The following is a 21,063-nucleotide window of genomic DNA, read 5'->3' as shown; positions in this document are numbered from 1 at the left end:
GACTCGATACGACATGAGAGCTGCAGGACATCAATTTAACAAAAATGGCAAAGTGTGGTTATGGAATCCAAATCGAAGAAAAGGACTTTCTCCTAAACTGCAATCACTCTGGGACGACAGGTAAAAGTGCATGGAGCATCAAAAACTTCACTATAGAATCAAACAAGGTATTGTCTCAATACACTAACAAGCTAGAGTATGAAAAACTTCAACTGACTGTATGCTATTTCTGAGTAATACTGGAGTTATACATCAAGAGTTTTTACATTTAAACATAAGGAAGTAAATAACGTAAAATTACATACAAAGTTGCATAAATAATCCATGTTTAGAATACTCATTAAAATATTGGATTACGTAAATACAGCAGAGCTGATATTTTGGAGATTGTTGCACTGGAAATTTTGCATTTTTATGTAACTAGATAAACATATGGGATTTGATTTTGCTAATTCGTATTATGTGAGGATATTTATTACAGGTAATCATTCTGAGCTCAGATCCCTTTAGTCCAAAGTTCATGGTGATCTCAGCTCAGTAAGTTAGGTGTTTAGGAGCATTCTGAGCTCAGATCCTTTTAGTCCAAAGTTCATGGTGATCTCAGCTCAGTAAGTTAGGTGTTTAGGAGCATTATGGAAATTGTTAATGTAGCGCGGAGTCAATTACTGGAGTGTGATATAGACATTGCTCTTTCGGCTTTTTCGTTTTCGAAAACATAACAACGACCGCATCACTGTAACATAACAACGACCGCATCACTGTAACATTTCGGATAACATAACAACGACCGCATCACTTTTAACCAATATTCAGATCCCCCTGTTTATCCAACCAGCATCTTTTAGCCCTATTATGTAACCCTTCTCAAAGTCTGACAAATGTTTGTAACGTCGTCGAATATGTCTTAAAGGCATCTTTCATTACGGTGTCATATTATAAATCCATTGCAATGCACGATCGTATATGCTCGTCTGTCATCACACCTGCCCTTTTACATTCTATCAGCTGTAAACTTCAGGCGCGGACTGTATCGCTCCACAATGCTGAATGATGCTGCAAGTTTAATCCTTTATTTACGCAACTTAAGAAACCACATTTGCATGCTGTGTTTCGAAGTTGTGGCTCAATGTTTTCTCGGTGCATATGTATATTATTTTAAAACAGTGTGCGTGCACAATGTTCCCAGACAAAAGGTTTTTCGATTATTATGTAATTTCTTTTAATATAGACGACGCAGAATTCCATGAACCAAATCATAAGGCTATTGAAGTTTCCTGTATCGTAGTTCTCGAGATAACAAAGCAGGAAATAAAACATACAGAAACTTATGAAAATTTGATTAAGCCATGCAACCTGAAAATGAATAGATTGAGGATGTGGTGGAATTAAGGATATCTGTGCCTAATTATGTATTGAGGAATGAAATGGTATAAAACTTTCACCAATTTCATTGTTAGACAATATCGATCAAAGAACGATGAGCGATACGGCCATCGATATCAAAATATGAAAAAAGGTGAAGGCCATTAGGCTTATTCTTCATTTTAAGTTGATGACAGTAGTAGAATCAGGTTAGTTGTGTGTACACTGTTTCCATCTGTGTTGATATATCTTTGCGGATCAGGCGTTTTGAATAGAATTAGATATAACTAGCTTGCAAATGAAAATGAAGCAGCAAAGTAGACTGGAGGTTAAAAATAAACTATACATACTACGCTGTCTCAGATTTGGTGGGAAAACAATAATTGGAAATTTTCATTAATTTATCAAAATATTAAAAAATAAATAAAACAAATGCAAGCATAAACATAAATAAGAATCTCATCATCCCGCTTTGATGCTGCAGCAGAGTTGATAGGCACAAGCCTTTTGTTGTTGTTATTATCAGATGTAAAGAACAACTGCAAACAAAACGTTACGGACGTCTTTTAAATCACTCAAATGAACTACAAGTTCTCCAGATGAATGAATACGATAATTTTAAAGAATAAAAACTATTTATTTAGTTAAAACTCAGCCTTAAACTAGCATAAAATTAACACAAACATTATCAAAATAAGCGGAGAACACTGCGTTCTAAACATTAAGTGAAAAGGAAAAAAGAATATTTTTCTTAATAACAATAATAATAAGCGGAGAACACTGCGTTCTAAACATTAAGTGAAAAGGAAAAAAGAATATTTTTCTTAATAACAATAATAATCTTTGCCTTCCAATCACAAGAAAAGTAATAACAAAAGTGCAAGTTGAAAATCATAGGTGAAGTAGTAGTTAAGCTTAAATAACGATATTAATTACTGTACAATCTTTAACAATTAGAGTCTACTAATCTGAAGTTGCATAATTCGCCCTTTAAGAGGAATTCTGTGTCAACCGACAGACCCGCTCTAGCAATATGTTTGCCATCGACATAACCTGGCAAACTGCCAGTTTTCAAAAGGCCTGCCACTCGACGCTCTATAAGATGGTCGTGTTAAATTAAAACACTGCATTGCTTATCTAATTTGCTGATTTAAATGCAATGCATACATTTAATGATTTTAATTTTATCTTTAATAATATCTGTAACTGCGTAATTTTTAATACACGGAAATTACATGAAGCTCACGTGATTTGTAGTTCACAGAGTGAAAATATTCATAAACATTTGCATTATTGAAAAAAATAAAATATTTTTATTTATAAATAAAATATTTTTCTTACACCATGCATTACATATTTTGGAATGGAATAATTGTTTGCACAACCATTTGCAAACAAGTCTTCATTAACCCTTTGACTACTAACGGGACATGCATGTCCTACTGAAAGTTTAAAAATGACTGCTGGGATAAAAAGTACTTAGAATCTTCTCACTGTTGGGGATCGTCTTCCAATAGTTGGAAAATCGAGACGCCGCCGTGCTCGTTGTACACAAATGAACGTAGCGAAAAGAACAAATATGATTTGCCCAATGTTTCACGTTGGGTTATGCAAAGAATGTTTTTACCCTGTACCATACGATGTAAATCTATCTCATATAATGAAATTTTCCAGAACAATAGGTGTGCTTACAGTACGTCGATCGTTATGTGTGGGACTTAATGTATCCCACCATTAACTACGGCTGGGACATACGTGTTCCAGCCTTTGACTTGAAAACCATTTGTCAAAATAATCCCAAAGATTAAGGTAAATACCCAGCATATAAATTCTGACATGCTTAAACTAAAATTATATGATTGAATGAATCTTGGTTAATGACTGTTTAGTTTGCTTTTACATGAAAGATTCTGAAGCAAATTTTTATTTTTCGTAGGTTGTACTAATACTGTCTCACTTGAGGCCTCAGTATAGCTTCTCTAACGGCAGGAAACAGGGGTCAGCAAATGTGATGGGAATGGTGGCCATGGCCATTGCATTACCTCCACCTTCTATCAACGAAGTAAGATTGGAGAGCGACATGTTCGTGACGCGTCTCACATTCGAATTTCGAGTGGCACACTGTGAACCTAGGTAAGACAGAACTTGAAAATAAATGTCAGTAATTACTGTTGCCAAAGTTTTATTCTAATTTTCCACTATTTCTTCCCAGAGTATCAGAACTATTGGATTACACAGCAGACGAACTGACGGGTAAAAATATGTACGCACTTTGTCATGGGCAGGATGTACAGAGATTAAGGAAATGTCATATTGACCGTGAGTAAACGGTTTTCTTTATTCGAATCCATTATTTCTTTAAACAAAATTATGTGTATAAAGCTATAAAGAAATAGATTTTTGCATATTATCAGTTAATTTGTAACTGCATTAAAATATATTTTCGAAATCTTTCTACTAATTTTAATAGAACATGAAATGAATAAAGTTAAGTTAAAACTAATACAACAAACAACTGTTGTATGCCATCTGACCCTCCATAGTTTTGTTTCACATATATTTCTTGCTAAGTTCCCACATATCTTTCTTGAACAATCCATATAAAAAAACTCCTGATATTTTGAAATGAACGCGCCTTTTTTCAGGGCATTTCCTTGAATTGCAGTCAAGATCTGGCTGAATGCCTAAAGCAAATTTTCAGTAAAGCATTATGTTAACTATTATATTATTTTATATTACGATAGATGATAATATTTCTTAAGAATAGAGTATACCATTATTTTCTGGATACTACAAGAAACTATTAGATACAAATATCATAAAATATACAAAAAAGAAGTTTCAGTCTTTCATCTGAGTTTCATGAAAAATGTCTCATGACACAACTAAAGTGTTAAAGACCTGTAATAAGAATTAAGTGTTTTTTTTTTTTTTTTTTTTAACTACTCTACAATCTAAATACAATTTTAAAAGTCTCATAATCTAAGATTATAAAAATAATTTGGAGTTATCTGATTAAATTATGATTTCAAGGACAAAGATACGAAATACAGCAATACAAAGCAATATCTGAGCTATTCACTTTGAGTTAAAACTTCCAAATAAGATATAAAACGGCACGACATTTTAATTCCAGGCAAGATGACAGCAAGTACGTGGCGTAACTGCATGGAAATGACGTGAATATTTGTATTTAAATACAGCTGAGTTAATATGTTTATATATAGGACTCAAACTGTTACAGATGGGTGTTACACGGATTTACTACCTGAACTGTGGGGAGAACTTTTCCTAAAAACTTAAAAGTTTTCAAAATAAAATCTTCCATACTATAGTTAACTCTCCCTTATACGTGAGAAATTCCCTGATACACACGAAACCAATAGTCCAAACTCTAAATATATTTTGATATATTCTGAATCAGTACAGTGACCAAACGTCTTCAGTGAAATGAAGAAATACATGACAATTACATGAATTATCGACTATGATTCTACAGTCGAAAATACGGTCAAAAGAGCAAGAACTACTCCCCATAATGCCTACTGGTAATTTTGTATACATCCTGCATATCGTTCATTCTACTCAAGAATCAGTTTATTCTAAATCGCACTGATTTAGCACTTCTCATACTATCATGTACGTGAGATCTTCATGCGGACTTAATATCACAGTAGAAAAGCACTTTTCTGGAAACTTTAAGGTCATGAGTTCTGTACTTGATCCCTAGAACTTTGCGTTTCAACTGTTATTCTGGACATATTTTTGCATTATATCTAATGGTAGAATGTTCATTTATTTATATTCTCAATTTATGTTTTATTATAATTTGTTTTTCTTTGCATTGCATTATACTCGCAAGTGTAGTACTACTACAATTCACTTTCACGCCAACAGAGGGCAGCACTAGCAATCTCAAGATCTTATCCTGTGCATTACATTACTTTGTCACTCATAAGACATTCTATTTTCGGCCATTTGGATGATTGTACGACTGCACATAATTTCTAAATAACGTAAAAGGCTCCACGGCACCCGGGTGAACCATTAAATACATCCTGCTGTAGATGCCAGTAGAAGAAAGAAGTTCTAAGGCATATGTTAGTTATAGCGAAGGCAATTTACATCTGTGCATGCACTTTGGAGTAAAATATAAGTATTGAAACTTAACGGCAGTGTATTAACATCATACTTTAAGAGAAAACTGAAACGTGTATTGCTGAAACTTTAGAACTATTGAAACTGATAAAATGATTAAAGTATCATGAAAATGTGCTGTGCATGTGAATATCATAAGCTATTCAAAGATGGACCAGACAGTGGTATAGAATATAGATGATCCCACAAATGTAACTGAAGAAGCATAATTGACAACAGATGACCCAAGAAGTTTAATTGATAACCCGGCAAATGAAGAATTACAGAGTAGATGAAAAAGGAGTTTAATTGAAGAAATGCTCATAAGCAAAACTGCAAAGTTTGTGCAACTCAGTCGTAACCAGAGTGCTACTCTCATAGTGAAAGATATCCTTAAAAAAAAAAAAAAAAAAAAAAAAAAAATATATTACAGAGTTAGATGATACTGCCCACTCATCTGACATAACTTATGGTGATTTTTAACTAAATTCCTAAATTAAAAGCTTCCCTGATGAGACCTCGATTTCCTAGTACATATCAAACAGAATGGGAGCCACATACTTGGCATTATTCTGGTAAACGAGTTCAAGACCTGTTTTCAGAAATGAGAATTAAGTCAGGGCAAAGATTCACAAATAGGAGGTGGTAATTTAAAATCTTTTACACCCGTTATTATACACACGTATATATTTTTACTAATAATTCTATGCATGCATATTTTTAGGATTTTAGGTTAATTAACCATTTGTTATGTTTGAAACTTTACTATAACTTCTATTTTCCATACTCCTAACCCAAATACAAATTAGTTATGGAGTGTTTAAGCCAAGGGTTTGAATGTATTAGAGTTAGAGAAGCCTCATTTGCAGTTCACATCCTAACACCATTTCTATTAAAGTTTTAGCCATTTTGCTAGCCGACTTTAATTACTCCAAACAGCTTATATAGACTATTTTGTACGTAGTGTCTGTTGACATTACTTGAATTTAAGCTTTTCTGAATACCCACAAGAGGCGAAGTTTCATTCTGTAACATAAGTAGTGTTTTCTATTGAATTTCAAGAGTTAATAGAAAAGTTATCGCAATCTCCATTCGATGTAAGATTTTTTTTTATTCAGATTAGAGTGATAATTTGCTTGTCAGTCCAGTAAGGTCTGAAAGACATTGATTTAAGATTTGATACAAGCTGAACCTTATGTACATTTTTAAGGCGCCACAGTTTAAAGTTGCCATAGAATTAAATTGCCGCAAATTGCCATAGAATTAACTTGCCACAGTTTATACTGTGATTCTGACTTGCAACATAAAGGATATTTTAGGATGAACAAATAATATGCCTCATGCAGATTCTTTACCATTCTCAACAGAAGAATATATATATACATATAAAAACCCACAACTAAATGTACCAACAAGTACATAAGTATTAATATGCTATTTGATGATCAATGCAACAAGACAGAATTAATATTATCATTGGTGGCTGACAACAAAGATAAAACTATATTTCTTTGTGTTACCCCATCACAGTGATTAACAAGGGCCAAGTGATGAGTGGGTACTACCGTCTAATCAACAAGACAAGTGGATACACCTGGCTCCAGACATGTGCTACTGTGATTTGTAACTCCAAAAATTCAGATGAGCAAAGCATCATATGTGTTAACTACGTTCTCAGGTAATTATGCAAAGAAATTTTCTAATAAATTTATATTTGTAATGCAAAATAATAATTCATGCAGTTTTACAGTAAACCTAAAATAAAATACGATTTAAATTGTAGTCTGCACGTTTACGTTTAGCCCATTTTAAAACATTTGATATAAATCTATAAGCTTCTTTGTTGGTAAGTTCAATAATTAGTCATTATTAAATAATTCCTTTGAATTTTTTGTAAACTTTATTTGATACTTACCTGGACTCACTTCATCTTTGAAATTAAATAAGGACACAAAATAAATAGGATTTAGACTTTTACATGCAATGTTAGAATTTTACAGTTTGACGCTTCATACTATACTGAATTCGTCTGCCCTTTTTCTCTCACATATGTTGTCACACACACAATAATAATAACACAAAAAAATTTGAAATGTTTGAGATTTTAAATTACGTCCAAAGAAGCGTTTTTTTAACGTTTTGTGTGTTACCTTTATTTATTAAATATCATGTTCTTTGCACTTAAATCATAAAATTTAGTTTACTAGCAATGTCGCAAAATAATTTTAAAATGAGCATATCTTTAGAATTTCCGATACACAGTTCGACGCGCTGGAAATAAAAAGGTCCTCCCCCCTTGTAGAGTGTTGCCATTGTTTGCTTTTAAATCGTTGAGTTTGTTACTCAAAAATGCGTTAAAGTTTTACAAAATATGAAATCGATAATAAAACAAATTTCAAATTTGGGATTTCAGATGCCCATATTCGCAGTAGGATTACGTCATTCAAAATTGGATGGCTCTAGATACCGTTGTTTTATCACAATGTGAGAAATATACATACATTTATGCAGATTTTTCATTATTTAATTCCTTTAAATATAATGCAAGACTCTAACATTTTGTGGCAACAATTTGAAAAGTGAACCGACATTCCAATGCAAAATGCCAAAACGAAATCCTTCTGGATTCAAATCCCTTTAGACTAATAATACATAAACAAAAATAAACATCCGGCACAAGGACAGTGCAAGAGAATGAAAAAATAAAACAAAAATATTTTTAAACTTAAGCTTTTACTTAGCTTACTCGTGAAGTCTGCCGCTCCGATAAAAGTTTGCATAGATTTTTAAACTAGTTCCAGATAAGCTATGGAGCTCAAATTTTGAACACACACTGCCTGTGGATGACAATGTGGTGAAACAATTTTTAAAAAATCTCATATAGTTTTCTGAATCCTGAAACGTTTTTCATACATATCTTTCTTTAATGAACAAATTAAAATTCTCAGAATTTTACTGTTTGCATCATCGAATAGGATGGAATAAATTCTTTTTAAAGAAATTTGTATGGGATTTTAAACACAATTTCTATTTTTTTGCGAATTTTCGAAGATTGCTGGAATTTTTTCAGTTATTTGATGCTTATTATTTTTAAGTTTTAATATAATTCTAACATAAAAATACATAATAACATGTAATTTTAACGTAAGATTATCTGTTATAAAGTTCAGAAGTTTTTACAGATTACAAAACAATTACTTCACCCTCTTCTAAAACGAGAATGATAAAATATTAATTGGACAATTTTCTACATTAAAAAAAATATGCTGTAGTGTGAAAAAAAAAAATTTGTTATTTATTGAGCATCAGTTCATAACACAATTTTAAGGTTATGATAGTCATCACATCATACTATTTATCTCCATCCCCTTACTAGAAAGAATTATTTGGAAAACAAAAATATGCTTATTACAGTTGTTTTCTGCCTTTTTTTAAATGCTTTTTCTAACATTAATTCTCTACACACTGTTCACTTACAATTTTATATCATGAATAATGAAAGCATGGACACCGTGTAGTAAAATTTTACGTTACAAAAGCTTTCACATATGCTCTAAAATATTAATAATTCTTTTTATTATTCAAAGCAGTTTTCAGATGTTTCTGACATGCAAAGAAGGTCTTAACCTTTAAATTTTTCTTAATAAATAAATAATATGCATATATATACACAAATACATATGTAAATTTACTTACCTAAAAATAACAAGCAGTGAAAAATTATTGATAATATTCTATAGATAATTCAATAAAGAAAAGTTATGGATGAAGTTTTTGATCACCAATAGTAAAATATTTGATGAATTCTTGATAACCAAAAGCGAACCTTCTGAAGAAAATTTTAAATTTCTTGAAATCTCCAAAACAACTCTGCATCACCAAGTATAGTTTTATTTGCATAATTTTAATTTTCAATTCAAACAGAAATTAACCTTTTTTCAACAGTATGTACTTCTAAGTCAACAAAACCATTTACAGTTTTTCATTGGGGATGGTACTGATTAATTTCCAATATTTTTAATGCTTTATCGACTCATTTTTTAAATAAAATTACAATTTGCACCTTACTTGTGATCTGCCAGACTTTAAGAACTTTTATCAATCGATAGTTTTTAAATTAAGAAAATACTCACACAAGTTTCACCTCATAAACTATTACAATCTGTCCTTTGAAATAAATTATAATTAAATTTTTACATTTTATTAATATTACCTCACATGTATATACATATACGTAATATTTCGGAAAAGTTGCCATTATGCATTGTAGATACATAAAGAAGAAACTTGCAGAAGTGGCCTCATTAAGATACTCTTTTCATTTGTAGTTCACAAACCTATTTCAATGGTACAACTGAAACTTTTAGATATAATTTTGAAGACAGACAGAGCTGAAGTCTACTTAGCAAGTGAAGCAGAAATAAAATGCACTGTATTCTCAGATCTCTTTTGATTTCAAACTGAAAAAGTTATAGTTTGGGTTTTCTCATTGGCCATTAAAGTTTCAGTATTGGTTGTTTGAATTTCGCAAATTATCTGCATCACTAGCATTATGTAAAAGATAGAAAAAGAAATATCAGCAATTAATAGTTTCATTACAAATTTTTAAACATGTACAAGGTAACCAAAAAAGTTCTTGCCGTTTCGGATATGACACTGGAAGAGCTAACCCCAACATAAAAACAGTCGCCAAACCTGGTGATGAAGTGGTTAGGATGGGAGTCCAGACACTGACCAAGAGTATAAAAGCGTGTTGCATCGGTACTTCAAATATAACTCACACAGCGACTGATTGAAAGGGACACGTCAAAGGCACTCATTTAGAGCTGTTTGCTGTATGATTTTAAAGTAGACCTGTCAGCAGAAGATATAAGTCACCGGATTTGCCAGGCCTTTGGGGATGATGTCGTTAACAAACAAACAGCTAGGCAATGGTTCCAGAAGTTTAGGTCAAGGGAAATGTCTCTTAATGATGCACCACGCAGCGGTCAGCCACAAACGCTGGATTATGAGGCCCTGTGAGCAGCCAGAGAGAGTGACAGTAGCCAAAGATGTGGTGAGCTTGCTGCATGCTTTCAAGTATCTGATGAAACGATCAGACTTAGAAAAGGCATACAAGCTGAGCAAGTGGGTATCCCCCTCCGATTCAAACAAGCAACAGTGTGTCGCTGTCTGTCATTGCTTACTCGGCACCGCAGTGCATTCATATTTGATCGAGTACTCACCAGCGATGAAAAGTGGTCCAGTATGACACACCCAGGCATTCCAGACATTGGTTGTCATCACTGGCCCTCTGTGCCACACACTGCCCGACCTTATCTCTCCCCACACAAGATCATGCTCTGTATCTGGTGGACTGGTCACCACTAGTGGCATGTGGCTCCGGAAGCCAGGGACACCATCCAGCGACTGGGCTGGGAGACAATACCCCATCCACCCTACTCCCCAGACCTCACACCAACAGCAATCCAGGGAAGAACCTTTTCCGTTCCCTTGACAACCATCTTCAAGGGAAATCCTTCAACAACTGGGCAGACATTTTGTTTCCAAGACTCTCGAGTTTTACCACAATGGCATCTCACAGCTAGCCACTCACTGGCAAAAGGCACTGAATGCCAATGGCGATTACTGTTGCACCACTTATGGTAAGTAAATTGCCTCAGTTAATACTTTGTTTGGGGAAGAGTGGCAACGCCTCAATTTATCGTGAGACCATGATTAAAACAGTAGTTTAAAGATTTTTAAAGTAGATACGAGTTTGTAATGAAGCGGTTTGTTGCAAAATAATTGAAATAAAATGTTTATGCCTCTAAAAAACTTTTTGTCCGGCGATTGTCATTTATCTGATTTAATGAGTATCTTTAGTCTAAAGTAACGGACAATTAATTTAAGGATTAGTGGTGATTATTTGTATTATGACTTTTTCTTACTGACTGTCCAAAACAGCAAGAACATTTTTGGTTACCCTGTAGATTTATAAATCACCTTTTAACACATATAAACAAAATATATGCTATTTGAATAGTTTTTGTCTTTAAGTTTTTCTCGATATCCATAATAAGCAATGATTTTAATTAAATAGCCAATACTGATAATCGTTCTCGAATATCCGCTCAAAATCAGCACCTGAGTCCTTTTTGCACATGTGCATTTACACAGGCACATAGCTAACTGCAGGAATTAATGACACATGTAAGTGATTCATGATGATTCAAATAGCTTCATTTTTTTCAACAACCGGTGAAGAACATAATAAGAAATAAAAAGACAAACTCTACATAAAATCATTTAGTTTGACAAATGGCATGTTAATGATGTGCATGTGCATTTGCACACTGGCAGCTTAAGAAAATACAGAAGGAACACTGCTTCCAAGCATTCTTAAAATGATAAAACTAGCTAGAAGCCTGCCTAATAAAACTGCATAATATTTCTGAAAAAGATTATAGTTGTAATTTTATTTAATATTAATACTGTTACTTAATATACTGAAATTTACAGTGGTGTGGAGTATGAAAACTGCATCTTGGACTGCAGCCAAATTCCCAACTCTGAGAATCTGAAACCAGACGATCCCAGTAATTCAGAAAGAGAATCCTCGCCGGACACAGATGCTAGAGGTCTGTTGTTTTGAAATTTTCAATAGCAAATTTTCCCTTAATTTTAAATTGCATACACTGTACATTAATCACACCTTACACAAAAGGAATCAAATAATAATACCAAGAGCTTCAGGAACATAACTTTAGAGCTCATTTAAATAGACCTTTTCAAAGTGAAATCCAAATTTTCTGAAATAAACGTAAGGAAAATTCTTTTATTAATTTGAAGCCTCGTACTTTATGTTTCATTTCAAGTACTGATTTTAACAATAATTTAGAAAATTACAATGATACAAAATTAAATTTTCGGTTTTCTGTTTTCAATTCTAGTATGGAAAAAATATGATTTGAACTCACAAATAAATATTCACTCTTTTGTAGAAGATCCTCCCTCAAAAGAAGGATGCTGCAGCCCCAAATCTGCAACTGACGGACGGTGCTCTTCAACCGCAGGCGGTGAAAGCAACCATAGTGATCATCTTACTCAACTGGTTAAACATTCTGATCCAAACAGAGTAAGTATCTTCCAAGGACGACTAAAATATAGTAGAGTATCATCTAATTTCGTCCTGTCTTCAGCTTTGAATCCAACAGCACAAGATGATAACAACAAGTACAAAAGATACTAAAACCAGCTCAGAATTGGGAAAAAAAAAAAAAAAAAAAAAAAAAACTAAAATGTTTAATGTAAATTTAACATCTGCTTCTTGTTGCCGACAATTCAATAGTATTTTAAGCATTTACAAAATACATATTACATTAGAGATTTAGAACCTGGCTTCCATACTAGCATGCCTTCTAACATTAAAGCAAAAGCGAAAACTCACCAACAATAATAACAGCACTATAACAGATAGAATATGAATGTCACAAAACTCTTGATAAAAGTTGCAAACACACCTTCACTTAATTTTGATTTTTCTTGTTATCTGAACTCACTTTATTAGCATTTCTAATGGAGATGACAGCAGAAGTGCAGAAAAAATGCAGCATAAGAAAACAACATGTTAATTATAAAAAAACCTAAATACTAAACAAATTAAAAATGAAGTTAATACCCCAAAAAAATCCCTTTATAAATAAATTTCCATAATACAACTCTGCATGTTGTCATTGATAAGCAATTATAAAACAACACAAATATCATAATCATGTTTGTAAAATAATTTTTAAATTATGCACATTAGAAAGAAGGTGCAAGTTTGCATTGTTTTTCAAAACAATCAGTGAAATCTGAAGCTGATAAAAAAACTGTAATATTCATATATTCTACATCCAAATTTGCCAATAACAAGAAAAGTTGCACCGACAGTTCAAGAAATCTTTCAGATACAATATTCTTTTGGATATTTTGGGTATATAACAAAACTATTCCTTTCTTTAAAACTAAAATATCAGATGAGTAATAAATTTAAAATTTTATACTCCATATTTTTTATCAGTTACTGATTTAGAAGCAATTATCAGTTTTAAATAAATAAATTACTATAATATTTAACAGCATGAAGAACTATTGACCATATATTGATGATAATTTACTGCAAATGCTTTCATTTTTAATAGGATTTAGGAGCTTAAAGAGTTCATTGCATCACTATCAATTTTTAATTTGTAAAGATCTCACAAATATTTTCTGATATGAGAATGGGTTTTAACTAGTCTGACAAGAATTTTCAAATTTTGTACACCTAAATATTACTTTTATTATAGATTCACCCCCCAACAGACATAAAACACAATTAGTATTTATTAAGAAATGGTTTACATACAAACTATGAAACATGTTATAGATTTTGCAGCTACTCACAATATACGGACACACTACTCCAATGACTATACAGTGAGTCTACCTACCCTAATCTTAACAGCTCTCTGCAGTTATCATAGATTAAATAGAAAACTTAACAATATAAGCACATTTTGGTAGAGCAACACCAGAAATCAATCATAAGTGACACTGAATCCTAACATAATCAACCGCACGGGAACTATAATTAAGCATAGAAGCTGAACATTTACCACAGACTAAGGCAATGCAGTTTGACTGTAATTACAACTTTGCATGTTTAAGTGCACATTTATGTACTTCTAGAGCAGATGAGCAAAATTTAAGTGTAGTAAAAACAGGCCAACGAATAACTGAAAACCGTTACAAATTGAACATCAGTATTTAGCCACCAGTAACAGTCAAAACTGGAGTTGGATGAGAAAAATAAAAATACATAATCAAACAAAAAACAAAGAGAATTAGGGGTAAAAAAGTTACCTGTGTTTTTCAAATGAATTAGTATTAAATACTTTTATATATATATTGATATCAAATAGCAATTTTTTTTTTAGTCATCTTTATCTTCAAATGTGATAAAATTTTGTTTTAAGGTATGAGAAATTCCTCTCCTGATATTCGAACTGTCTGATTTTACATCATTTTGCCATTTGATTATAGATGTAATAAGCTTTGTATATCAACCAGCTGTCTACTTCTGTAAATGATTTGTCCAAACACGGAAGAATCAACCTATTACAAATTTTGTACATAAATAAAAAAGAATTTTACTCATCATTCTTGAATTTTTTTAAAGAACTATAGTATAGCACAGGGTTTCTTAAACTTTTTTCAGTCGTGACCTCCTTTTATCACTAAGATTTTTCCACGACCCCCCAGGATCCCATAATATATACAAAAATTCTGTGAGACCCCCCATAAGTATTATGCAAATTTGACACACGCATGAGTGAAACTGTCAATTTTTTCACTTGTATTGTAATATACTATTGCAGTTTTAGGTCATAACTTTAATTTCGAAATTTAAGACATAAAACAATGTGAAAATTTTAAATATTTAACAAACAAAATGACAGCGTCACGTGCAAAGCAAGGAAAATAAACATTTATATTATAAAAAGAATGCGTCAAAATGTTTTCGTTTTTTTCTTTGTCTGTATTGTCTTATCATTATCTATTTTCAGATCCACTGTGTAAAAATATTTCGTAATTGTAAAATTATTATAATAAGAAATACCAAAACTGCTAAAATTTTTGGTGACCTCCTGCTGCAGGTCAGCAACCCCCAAAGGTTTTAGAAGTTTAAGAAACCTTGGTGTAGCACTCAAGTAGTCTTCAGGAATTTTGCATGGTGGACTGTTAAAATTATTTTTGTCTTAGCGGTGATAAATTCCAAAATAAGCATAATAATTTCCAGTTCCTTCCTATAAGCAAATTTTCTGAGAATTTTGTTGTTTAGATAGTAAAGAAGCTTGTGATTAACTTTCTGTGATTATTATCTTCCAGTGTCAAAATACATTTGTAAATCGAGATCTATATTTAGTGATTAGAACTTAAACATTTGATCTTCTTAAGTGAACTGAAATCTTTAGTTAAGAATTACAGCGATAATGAGGAAGGAAACATCTCAAAGCACTTTGGTCTCAACACAAACCACACATTGGCCTCGGGGCAGTTCACTTGCATAAGAATCCTTTGATGTGGATGAGATATCATGAAATTTATCAGATAGTTTCCAGTTCTTTCAAGATGATACACTTCTTGGCTGATTCCTCAACAGAATGCAATTCATATGGCTAAGCTGAACATTCAAAGAATGCTGATGAGTCCAAGCATGCGCAGTCACAGCATATCTAAACATCTACATGACAGATCTTGCTTTTCTAGAGATTTCTTCATTGTTTCTTTTTGTGAAAGCAGTTTTTATAAATATGAGTGTACAAATAGGTACGATAAACATAAAGTAATAATGCACTTTCATCTTAATGTTTATTTCTAATTTTACTTAATGAAAGTTTATTTTTCATATTTAATTTTAATGGTCTCTGAGCCTGATATATATTGTTACTCACCAAAGCATTAACATGAAAAAAAAGCAGATTAAAATAATTGAACAAATAAAGTTATCAGAGTCATGAAATCTTTCTTTACTGTTATGAATGCCTTGAATTTCAATTCTAAACTAATGATACTGATCAGGTTTGTAAATTTTAGCTTAACTAATGTTGTTGATCAGGTTTGTAAATCTTAGCTAGAATAAAAGGAAAAATTATTTTTTGACCCTATTAAACTAGCATGAAATCTCATTTATTCAGATAATATTCAAATTAATTTTATTTGAAATTCAATTTTCTGAAGATAGTATGTATTTTTCAGTAAATCACTTATTCCAATATATTACAAGCTATATTATCTCAGAGACAGTCAGCAAGTAGACAATGCTTTTTTGGATCCACAAAAAGGTTTTACTCAAAAATCTTCAAAACAGAAAATATATTGTAATTGTGGCATAAGTTTTCAAACTTGAAATGGCTATTATTAATGTTAAAATAAAATGTTCTATAGCAGACAATATATTTTTCTATAAAATAATACAAATTACAAAATTAACATATATTTGTGAAATATATGTTAATTTGTAATACCATATTATTTCTAATTTAAGCTGCATGTTTCATTCAAATTTTTATGTAAAATTAGGGTGCAACTAAAATTCAAAGCGAATATTTTAATATCTTATTTCAGTCGATCTCTCATTTCTTATGATCAGGTCAAAAAATTATTAAGCACGCACTTATTTTTTAAATATCACAAAATTAATAATTTAATGATACCAAAGATGATATACTTTGGTGCAAAAGTGAAGATGAGAATTTTCTGAAAGTAGAGATCATGTAAGGGGGGGGGGGAGAAGTATATCTGAAAAAGATTCTTAATAAAATAGGTAAGTACCTATTTATGAGAATAAAAGTGTCTCTTATTTTTCAATTCTTCTCATAAAATCGTTTTCATTCCTTAACATTTTTTCCAATTTTAAAATGCTTTGGGATTTAAATTTGAAGCAATATGATAGTTAAATATTTAAAATGCATTTCAATTTTTTAAAACTAATATTGTTTTACTTGTTATGATTATCCATACATAAAAAATCTGGTGAGAAATAAATGAATTTTATCAAGTTATGCTTGAAAAAAATCTTGCTCCTTACTCACAATCTAAATATTTTATAGGACAGGTGCTCACTTCATGATGAGACAGTTCCTTCAGTTAATGGCTTTGACATAGATCAGAAACAGCTTGATTTAGTTGAAATACCCCGCTACCAAAACTCAGTCACGAAACATTCAAGCCATCAGACATGTACAGATGGAAGAGTTAAAAAAAGAAGACTTGTTAGCAATGGACTATTAATTAATGATACAAGTATTAATACCAATGATCGAAAAAGCCCCTCTGACAATACCACATCTAGTCTGAATAATGCCACTAGTCCTGTAGACAGTGGAAGAACTTTAGTTGACAGGCTTACTCCTGACAGAACAGGTCTGAGTTCATCAGATAATGGCATTTGTCACCCATCAACAACACCTCCTTCTTCAGGTGAAATGGGTAATGACAAGATAGACAGACCTTGGAAAAGATCTCCAAATAACAGCGTAGCTGCAAGAAGTACTTACAACTCTAGCTCAACAATGTCTGTTAAAGATTTAGAAGATGTGATGAATAAGCATCTACCTTCACAAGAGGGACATGATTCCTTAGGAAAGAATGGCAGCAATCAGCAACAAAAATCCACAATCCAATGGATAGGTGGTCCCCAGACTACGCTGCCTGCTTCTTCCTTGCTACGGCAGATATATGTTAACAGAGAATCCGTAATACGATCTGGGACTCACATAAGTCGACCAGCATATTATGGAGATTCACAAGGACCATTGCCCACTCCACCGGGTAATGGAAGTGGTGGAGATTCATATCCGGACCAAAGTCAATTTATTCTGCCAAGTAAAATGACAGCAGAGTCCTATGGTGTCATCACTGGGTACTCTACAGCTCCTGTCACTGTAACCAGTTACATGGACACTTATTCTGCCATGACACCTCCGGCCTCAGTTTCTCCAAGGGACAAATTTCACCCAGGTATAGCAGATACTGCCGCTTTTAGTGAAGCAGCAGCTGCCGCAGCTGCGGCTGCAATGCCTCACATGCATCATTATGTATCAGATGGCACATTGCAGCATCTTCCTCTCAAGCCTCAAGTATTTGTACATCCTGGTACCCTGGATCCTGCCGCTTACGGACATTCCCACGCGCAGCAAGCTCTAAGTGCAGAACAACAGCAACAATTGTATGCTCATCATGCAAGTGGGTTTCATTTATATCACCCATCTAACAGCAAAACATCACAGCATACAGTGAATGGAACATCCTGGTATCCACAGCCAAACACATAACTGGCCATGAGCCTTGTGAGGGAAAGTTTTCTCTTTTTGTCATGTAACATAAATATTCGCCTTGAAATTTCAATTTAGGGATCATAATTTAGCCCCCAAAATAAATTTTGGACTTCATTATTGATGTTATACATAAAAAACAGAGGGATAGATGAAGAAGCATTCAGAATTCACTTTAGCTAAAAGCTTGGTTAGTAACATAGATGTTTTTTGTAAAAATTTAGAAAAAATTAAGTTTATTTCAAATATTTTCTTGAAATTTTAATCACAAATAATTTTCTCTTTCATCTGATGAAACCTTTTTTTTTAAAATTTTAATTAAAAAGGTACATGTATAATTTACTGCATCTTTTATCAAAAGCTATTTCATTAAATTACAGATGCTATCATATTAATATCAAATGTCTGTACTTCTACACAAATAATGCAGTTTCATTGTTTTTACTATTCTTTTTTTTTCAGTCAATATAATGCATGATTTCACAACAAAATACAGAAGGATATATGCATTTAAATCAATAGAACTAGTCACTGTAAACAATCTTTTTTCCTTCCCATAAACCATTCTGCAAAAACATCAATGTATTTTCAAACATATTTTATATGTAATTGTGAATGAAATATGATTCAAAAAATAGAAAGAAAAAAAAAAACTACCTCCAATATGCAATATTTGAAGACGAAAAGATTCCAAATTAATGATTTGTTTTTTAGTTTTTCTTTTATTTGCATTGAAATAGCAAAAGATGAAATTTTCTGTTATATGCGACTTAAAAATACATTATTGCCATTTTGCATTTTAAATTGATTGCTGTTTGCAAAGTGTGAACTAAATCTGTAGTTAAATACTTCACAGAATTTAAATTCTATGCAATATAACATGGTATTTATGAAATACCTGTAAGCCTACTATGCAAATTTTAAAAATTGCTTAAGAATCATATTTCACATCCCAACTTTATTTCATCACTCTTTAGTTTTACTTTAACCCTCAATCAAGTGCACTGAATATGATCAGTACTGATGATGGATGTAAAAAAATAAACGTATTTAATAAGATTTATTTTGCTTGGTTCCCATTTCATCTATGGTCTTGTATAACTTAAGTGACAGACTGGTTAACTTAATAGTTCTTTACTGAAAATATTTAATTATACTAATTGTAAGCACTGTTTTAATAACAAAAGATTTAGGAAAAATCTTTTTTCCATGCAATTCAAAACCGGTTATTTTGAAGAAAAAAAAAGTTAATGTGTTTCACTCAATCAAATTGAGGGTTGTGTAATTTTGATCTTGTTATGTTTGTTTCTTATCGTTGTACGTGTTACCTGAATCTATTATTATTATTAAAAATTTTAATAATAAATTAAATACTTCAAAAATGTTTAGTGTTTTCTTTTTTATAGCATATTAAACTACCAAATGACCAAAAATAAATTCCACTATCAGATTCTCAAAAAGTGGTCTTTTGATTGCTATGTTGAGCATGAGTGCTGATACTCAGACCAATGTTAGCATAAAAATTTACATACAAAACCCACGAAAATGAAAAATCACATAAAACTTCAAAACAAGAAATACATTTCAAGGTTGCACTGCTGCTTAAAGGGCTGTGCAAAATTATAAGCCTGAAAAAGCAAGTACGAGTCAAAAAGCTTGGTAGGGAGATTTAAACTGAACAATCCTAGATAATCTCTCACTATTTCTCAGAATAAGTATGACTTACATTCCTTTGTTCTTGACAGCACACAAAAGTGCAGTTAATGAGAATATGAGATTTACATAATTCTACATGATCCATGCCTGGCTCTTTGGACATGTAGCTAAGTGCTTTTCTTATCTGAAAGGTCTTAAGATGCATTTAGATGACATTCAAAGGTCAAGGTTTCACACATGGACTTAAACTGAGACTTTTAAATATTTAAGGATATTACTTTGATAAATATTACCATTACAAATTCCTTGATAATTGCGTAAGAACAAATGTTAGATTCTCTCATACCACATAGCAATTGCAATAAATGGAAGGCAAGAAAATAAGCAAAGAAAATGCTGTTGTAACACACTTTATCATTTGTTTAAAATGAAATGAATGTGCAATTGTTAATTTAAAATAAGCTGCAGTCAGCCAGTATACAGTAAAAACTTATTTAAATATGTATAGATTATACCACTTATTTTCATGAGAAATTATGCCATTTGCAAAGAATATCAACTACAAAATGTCCAACAATATGATTTGTGTCAGCATATTCATGAAAGAGCAGTCCGATATCTTGAATGGGAAAGCAATTCTGACAGGAATGGATGTCTCAAAGAATGTCATCTCTTGATTGAAAAAAAGTTACCAAATCCAAAAGAACAGCTTTAATGAAATGAGTGTATGACAGCTTTAAATGTGTATTACAGCAGGAATACAACAGGTATAGACGATCACTATGTGTCTGCTTCAGGAACAAATTTAAATGTTATAACTGTATCAATAGCTGCAGACCTTGAGAATACTACATGTAATTCACATATCAGCTTGAAACTTCAACAGAATTATGCTCAATTATACATATGGAAACCAGTCAAAAGACTTTGTTATCATCAAACCAGATCAAAACCTACATGAAGCATCATAAGTAAGACCATTAGAAATGATCACTGGGGATTTCCAAGACAAATCTTGGTTCATTGCAATACATATTCTGTGCCATAAAACGGTGTACATTTTACA

General features: G+C 32.0%; 1 protein-coding gene across 5 annotated transcripts in view; it reads left to right on the top strand.

Annotated features, from left to right (window-relative positions):
• Nucleotides 1-19,717, top strand: part of LOC118193862 (protein trachealess-like) — a 568,020-nt gene extending 548,303 nt beyond the window's left edge. For all 5 annotated transcript variants that reach the window (XM_085819599.1, XM_085819600.1, XM_085819601.1 and 2 more), the window contains 6 exons: nt 3,299-3,495; nt 3,575-3,681; nt 7,030-7,177; nt 12,001-12,119; nt 12,483-12,616; nt 17,118-19,717. In XM_085819599.1, coding sequence (XP_085675725.1) covers nt 3,299-3,495; nt 3,575-3,681; nt 7,030-7,177; nt 12,001-12,119; nt 12,483-12,616; nt 17,118-18,341 — 1,929 coding nt within the window. In that variant the 3' untranslated portion in view covers nt 18,342-19,717. The remainder of the gene's footprint in view (nt 1-3,298; nt 3,496-3,574; nt 3,682-7,029; nt 7,178-12,000; nt 12,120-12,482; nt 12,617-17,117) is intronic.
• Nucleotides 19,718-21,063: the final 1,346 nt, after the last annotated feature.

The sequence above is a fragment of the Stegodyphus dumicola genome, chromosome 6, assembly GCF_044657685.1.
Source record: "Stegodyphus dumicola isolate Sdum_Otavi_A_Nest chromosome 6, ASM4465768v1".
Classification (NCBI taxonomy): domain Eukaryota; kingdom Metazoa; phylum Arthropoda; class Arachnida; order Araneae; family Eresidae; genus Stegodyphus; species Stegodyphus dumicola.
The sequence above is the reverse complement of the archived record's forward strand: the minus strand, read 5'-3'. Positions and strand labels throughout refer to the sequence as shown.